The following is a 7,546-nucleotide window of genomic DNA, read 5'->3' on the forward strand; positions in this document are numbered from 1 at the left end:
TATCTTCTTTTGTGAAGTGTGTCTAAATCTTTTACTCATTTTTAAAATTGGATCGTTTGTCTTATTACGGAGGTTTAAGAGTCCTTTTGATATTTTATATACAACTAATTTGTCAGGTACAAATTACAAATATTTTCTCCCATTCTGTAGCTTGCCTTTTTGTCTTCTTGGTCAATTTTGATCAGTTTTATCAATATCATGGTTATGGATTATTTTACCAAGATAAAGAAAGTGTGAGCAGATGATGAAATCATAACATAATGAACTTGTACATTGACTTTGGAAGGTTCTGGGTATTAGGCAGTGAGAATGAAGACTTAACAGTGAATTAAAGCATGTCCTGTTAAGTCAGAACTAGAGAACAATGGCCATGTCAGTAAATATGTCAGTAAATAAAGCTCTTTTACTGTTGCCAAGCAGTAGACACGTCTGTCCTTTGTTACCAGCCCTCAAAAGCTGTCTTCTAAGCCAACCTTTGTTCTTGTACCTGACTTTTTCTTAAACTCCTGTTTTAAAAATCTAGCACATGCTGCACATTCCAAGAAGGACTGGTTCTCAATATTGAAACTGAATTAAAAACAGCATAGTGACTTGATTTCCATTGTAGCACAACAATTAAAAGAGGTTTTAGAAGCCTAAGACTTTTGGTCTAGGACAGGGGTTGGCAAACTACAGCCTTAGGGCTAAATCTAGCTTGATGCTTGTTTTTGTAAATAAAGTAAAATAAATAAATGTATATTTATGTTATGTATTTGCTGTGGCTACTTTCATACTGCAATGGCAGACTTGAATTGTCCCAGTAGAAACCATCTTGCTCACAAAGCCTAAGTTATTTATTATCTAGCCTTTTACAGAAAAAGTTTCCTGACTCCTCAGCTAGAGAGAAACAAGTCTTTTAACCTACGAGCAGCAAAAAATGGAATCATTTCTGTCTGGGTGAAAGAAAACGCATATTTCCCCAGAGACTCAAAGTCATTACTCATGATGATAAGGGGTTTGCTGTCCAAGAAATTGGGACTAATTTTAAATACCTTCTCTCTTAAATGCATGATAACATATTCATTGAGATAGCATTATGAATATAATACTTATCACATCAGAAATAAGAACTTTTTGTAGAATGTTTAAATTAGCTATTTAGATAGATGTTTGTGTCCTTTAACAGCCTTCTAAAACCCTTGATAATAAAGTTGCTTCCCTTGTATTTCTTTGCTTTTGTAGCCCTTTCCTGCCATAGAAAAATGAGAAGTCAGTTAAAACAGTGTATCAGGATTAGGCTTGGACAAGAGTAAACAGGAATGAGGGGTTGGAGAGGGGGTCCGCAGAAGAAAATCTTCCAGGAAATTTAAGAGGTTTCATGTTGTTGGTACTGAGAAGATAAGAGAAACCCTACAGATGATGATTTGTCTTTCTAGTAACCACCTCCTTCTAAGATACATAGGTAAAATCAGAATGACATCAAAAACAAAATAGTTGAGTTTCTTAGGTTGAGCCCTGGTCTTACAATCTATGCATTTGCATATGGTGAGGATTTTTATTGATAGGACAAGTTAGAGAACTCCATTCATTCATTTCTCATGTCTTCTGTCAGTATTTTGCCAGTGTTTATTTGAATTTGTTTGCTGTGTCATTTATGCCTTCAGGCACATGCTTCAAGTGCCCTTGTTCCTTAAGTCGGTATCCAGTTTTATTCATCTTCTTGTTGAGTAAAATTTATAAATTTTAAAAATTTATAAAAATTTATAAATTTTTTGTAAATTATAAATTCATAAATTTATGGTTAGTACTTTGAAATTCTCCTACCTCAAAAAATGGTTTTGTGTAATTAAATTTTCGTTCACAATAGCAGTTATTACTGAATATTCAAAACTGAGAAATACCAGATAGCTCAACTTTTTTTCTTTATCTTTGGAGATGCTATGTCATAGCTAATATCATTATTAAGTCTGAGATTCCAGCCTCCATTTTGTTTTTTGGTCAGAAATTGATTTTTTTCTCTTTAAATTGTGATAGTCATTGTGTTAGATATAATTAATTATGACTTGGGAGTTGAAATATGATGAAATGACTTAGTTCATAATCATAATTTATGTGAGGAAGACATATTGATGTTCTGCTTTTTCTCCCAATTTATGTTCATTATAAATAATATTTAAATTGAAGTATTTTTCTTAATATAGAAGAACATTAAAATGAGGTTATTAATAAGGGCACATTTTACTTTGGATCCAAAGGTTAACTATGATGATGGTTTTAATCTCAAATGAGATATATGTAAAATTGTTATGCATGCTAAGAAGATTTGTACATATTTAAGTTATTTTTCATTTTTATAAACCAATAGCAATATGTACTCATTTCTGTTTTGGTTATTTTTAAAGATGCCTTTAAATTATCATATTAATACATTGAAATGTTTACTAAGTTTTCCAAGGAAACCTTAAGCGGAATATTTTTTAGTATAATTTTTTTTCTGAGTTGCTTATTTTCTGAATAAAAATGTGTTGTTTCGGAAGTGCTATTACTTGTCAAGCCCAAAGATATAAGAGAGACATAGAATCTATTCTTTTGGTAAACTTGAGAATATACCATGAAGCCTTCATACAATGTAGGTTTGTTCTGACATGTGCCATGTATATTTTTAGGAACCTGAACATATTCTTACAGTTAGTAGGTAGACAAAAGCTTCTTAGGAAAAAATAAAAAGCACTGTTAAAATCATGCACATTTGTTAAAATTATAGCTACTCTTTTCTTAGACATGTTGTATGCTTCTGTTTAAATTTCTAAATTTTATTACTCGGGTTAGTCATTGATTTGTAGAGTAATAGATTTATGTAGTAAAACTGCCCAATTTCCAGCTTTCTTTCTGTCTAAAAAGCTTTTTGGTGGACATACTTTATTTTTATGTTTATATTTACTTAAAACATAACTATTTCTATAAAAGTTTCATATTAGACATCTAAATATAAAAGATATAATTTGATAGTGATTTAATATTCTTTTACTTTTCCATTTGAAAATTTCAAAGAGTAACATCTTTAGTTGATTTCAGTTGCCTATAAATATTTTCAGGACTTATATTACTAAAGAATAGGACTTATATTACTAAAAATCCCATGGAATGCTTAAATGCTCAGCATATACTTCAGTAATTTAAATGCTATTGAATATAGAATTAACATTTCTAAAAGACAAATTTCGCGATATAAACACATTTCTGCATTCCATTCTTACTGGATTTCACAAACAATAGCCAGGCCTTCCCAGCTCTTTATTACTCTGTGGCTTAGTAATTTAACATGAATTTATAATTCTTCTTAATGTATGCAGTCTGTGATTTTGATGTTTCTTATTTCTATTAATGTAAGTTAATTATAATGGCATAGCCAATCTTTGATATCCATGATAAATGAGGAAAGAGCAGAGCATAAAAATTGCAATTAAAATTTTTTTTAAATTCAGTCAAGCCAGTATTTTCATTTGTTTTCTTTTTTCCTTCACTAACAATTTCTGCAACCAATCATTCCACTTCAAAAAAATTTTAGTACTACATCTAAGAAGTAGCCAAATTGACAGCTTGTATCATTTCATTTTAGTTCATTAATTTGGGTTCCATTAGATGTGCTAAGAGTGAATGACTCATGGTTAAAAGACAGGAGAGTAAAAAGCACTTTTAGATAGTCCACATGCTGAATAATTCTCCCTTGAAAAACAGCAAATGAACTATTTCTCAGAATGCTTTTTTTTTGAAATTATCTCAGGAATATATCATTCTGACAAAAACGTTTCTACTACAGAAACTACCACAATAAAATATTTGCATATTCTGTCTGATCCATTATTAATAATCCCATTAAATAAAGTACTTTTTCTGATTCTAGGCCTTTTAAATAATGAAGTGATTGTTGAAATGTTCTGTAAACCCTTAGTTATATTATTAATATGGGGAGTATTTATTGTCATTTTTCAAGGATATCACTTAAATAAAAGTCCTTATTGCATATTGTTTTTATTGTAGTCATGGAAGAGAAATCTTTTAGCCCTACTATGAAGGTGAAGTTGCCCTTTAAGATTTTTCATATTTATAACCTCAGTAATTCCAACTAATAAAACCCTCATAAATAGTCAGAAAGTAGCCTGGACTAGACCCACATGGTTTTAGAGTTTTGTACATCTTCTCATTGACATACTAGAAATTTATATTCATTTTTTTATGCTCCCTAACTCACCATTGATATGGCTATCATAGATAGTCAAGGAGAAGTGTGCATTTCAGATAATATACAGATTTTTTAAATTTCATTATCAGAAATTATTTTATCTTAATAGTTTACTATGAGTTTTTTTTGACCTATATTTCTTTGCAGTCAATGTAATTTCTAAGCCTTTTATTAGTTTTGTAGTAGTGATTATCGACTATAGCAAATGGTGGTCCTAAATTTTTTCAGAGTTCTTGCAGAATCATACAAATAGTAATGTTCATTAAGTACTGTACATATCACCAACATTATACTTAATTCATTGAATTTCCTTACATCCATTTTGACAGTCTTCATTTTTTCTTAAAAAAAAAAAAAACTGAAGGTAATTATATAAATTTGTTGTCTTGCAGTTTGAGCTGTCTTAAAACTTAAGCAGCTTTTCAAATGGCCACTCACAACTTGTGCTCAGGTGACTTTTAAACATCATTAAATTCAGTCATGTGATTACTTAAGGATGTGCTGGGAGGAGAAAAGAGAAGACTGGTATTATAAAGCTGACATCAATCCCTCACTTTTAATATCTGATTATATATATTGCCCTACTGTTTAGCATTCCTTTTCAATTCACATCATGCTGAATTATGTGCTGATCATTTTTTAAAAGATATTTTGGAAAAAAGAGGTTATAGTACATTTTAAAAAATTATAACACGAATTTTGAAGGAAACAGTCTGAGTATTCTAATTGCTTTTTTTAAAAAAATCATTTATTTGCTAGGTAAATTCTCTTCTACACTTTATGAGACTGGCGGCTGTGACATGTCACTTGTGAATTTTGAACCAGCAGCAAGAAGAGCATCCAATATCTGGTATGTGTGAAATCTTATTAGGAGAGTATGTGTACTTGCATATATTTTGTTTTGAAAACATTTGTTTGTGTTGCCTTAACTAATTTGTCATAGTGCATTTGTCTCTAGAGAGTTAAAGTAGAATTTGTTGCTATGGGAAAAAGAAAGCATTCGTAAAAGCTATTCTGCTTTTAAAAAGTAAGTAAAAATTTCCGGCAGATCTTATAGTAGGACAGAGGTTGCACATTTGCAAATTTAACTGTATGTACACACATATGTGTATACACACATACACACATATGTCTATATATATGTAAAAAAGCTTATTAGAAAAATATTTACACAACTAAGTTCATGCCCATCAATACTTTTTTTGTGTGTGTAATTTAAAAATTTTATTTCCTTGTAAGAGTTTGGTCAAATATCTTCTTAAATGGTCTTCTTTCATTTTGTTTTAACATTTGTTTACCAGCTACCAGAAGAAAGAATTTCTTAAATTATAGGTCAGATGTTACATTTAGTTTCTTTTTTCTCCTTCCCTTAGCGAGGAATTATGTAAGATAACAGAGAAGTTGTAAGAAAAGCAAATAAGAAATTAGAAATCTTGATCATATGACATAATTATAGTTTAGAATGTAATAAAATTTTTTGTAAAATTTTTAATATTATTGTTCATGTATGCAAGTTGCTGCTTTGAAATCCATTATTGATTAATTAGGTCACTGTTTTCACTAGGGTCATTTGATTCTTTTTTTAGGACTTCTGTTTAATAATGGACACATCCATTTGAATGTTACACATCTATGGGCAACTCAGTTTTTTAAGTTTTAAGGCGCCATTTAAAGCAATAGGATCTTGTAGTCACTTAGCATGCTGAAAAGATAGAACATTTAGAAAATTATACTCTTTAAGCTCCTTTTCAGAATTCATCGTGTCAAAAATGATTAAATTGGAGTGTTAGATGATTTTGTAAACAGAAACAGTAGTATGGAGCAATAGAAACAATTATGTTTAATATAATTCAAGACAAGAACAGTTTCTTACCCCATAAGTGTGTTAAGGTCTCGAGTTTTGAAATCTAAACTTGACTGAATTGTGGAAACTGAATTGTCATGTTCTTGGCTACAATTTATTATGGTTCCAGGCAGTATGTTAATTGCTTTCTTAAACACTTTTCACAAGAACCTTGTGATAAACCTACTGTTATCCTATATTACCAGTAAATAAACTGAGGTATAAAAAAGGTTAGATAAGATGTCTAAGATCTCATTCAATTGATGAAGAGATTTGAATATAGACACTGTGACCCAGAGGCTATGCTTTTAATCACAACTTTAGGAAAATGGTATTTTGCATTTTAAAGTTTACATAGAAAAGAGAAGATACTGTAAATATCCAGTTGTTAAAGAATTTATTTATTTTCTCCTTGACAAGTTGTTTATTCTTTAAAATCTTTTTTAATTTTACTTTAGCGACACGGATTCTCATGTATCCAGTTCTACCTCAGTTCGATTTTATCCACATGATGTGGTAGGTTTCCTTCATTTTTATTACATGATGTGTTTTTAGATTAAGTTGCTGTGCAAATCAGAACAATTTTGAATTTTGAATTTTGTTGAAAATTATGGCAAAATACTTTTGCTGTCTTATAATGAATCTCTTCTTAGGAGTTTTTTGTTAAGAAACGTAGAACACCATGAAGTTTAATTAGCTATATATGAATCAGTTATTACAGTTTTGAGAGTATGTCAGGGTCCATTTACTTACCAATGTCATAATCTTGTGCCGTTTTTAATTGTTTTATTTTAAAACTTCACTTTCACTATTATGATTTTGGCGCAGTTATTTATTGGTTTACTATTAGTTATTCATAAACCAGTGTGTGTGTGGGAAGCTTAGTGATGACATCACTGAATAAAAAATGTGCCACATAAAATACAGTGGGGATATTTTAAAAAGATAACCCTGCATTTGCCATCAAGACGTACGTAGTGAAGTTGGAAAAGACAAAATGGATCAAATCCTTCTAAACACGTAGGAGTTATGTGTGGATAAGTGTAGTGCCAAAGGAAAGAATTATTAGCAGCTTCCTGAAAATGACCAGCTGTAAACAGAGTTTTAAGACCGTAGATGTGAGCTGGCATAGAGCAAAGGTTTTCACCTAGTGGACATTTGGCAATATCTGGAAACATTTTTGCTTGTCACAATGTGGAGAATGCTACTGGTATCTAGTGGATAGAAGCCAGGAATACTGTTAAACATCCTCTAGTGGAGAACACAGCCCCTGCAACATGGAATTATCTGGTTGAAAATTCCTATAGTGCCAAGGTTCAGAAACCTTGGCATAGAGGGTAAGAAAAAAAGTAGAGAAGTCTTTGTCAGTGTTTAGAGATAGAAGTGGCTATGTTATATACAGGGAGCAGATTTTCTTGACTATACTCCCATATGTGTTTGAAACATAAAAACTGTCCCTACTTTTTTCATGGTAGTGTATT

General features: G+C 30.7%; 1 protein-coding gene across 6 annotated transcripts in view; it reads left to right on the forward strand.

Annotated features, from left to right (window-relative positions):
• Nucleotides 1-7,546, forward strand: part of PCNX1 (pecanex homolog 1) — a 132,119-nt gene that overhangs the window by 65,544 nt on the left and 59,029 nt on the right. For all 6 annotated transcript variants that reach the window (XM_006925413.3, XM_015599644.2, XM_025042085.1 and 3 more), the window contains 2 exons: nucleotides 4,982-5,072; nucleotides 6,524-6,581. In XM_006925413.3, coding sequence (XP_006925475.1) covers nucleotides 4,982-5,072; nucleotides 6,524-6,581 — 149 coding nt within the window. The remainder of the gene's footprint in view (nucleotides 1-4,981; nucleotides 5,073-6,523; nucleotides 6,582-7,546) is intronic.

Source organism: Pteropus alecto, unplaced genomic scaffold (assembly GCF_000325575.1).
Source record: "Pteropus alecto unplaced genomic scaffold, ASM32557v1 scaffold8, whole genome shotgun sequence".
Taxonomy (NCBI): domain Eukaryota; kingdom Metazoa; phylum Chordata; class Mammalia; order Chiroptera; family Pteropodidae; genus Pteropus; species Pteropus alecto.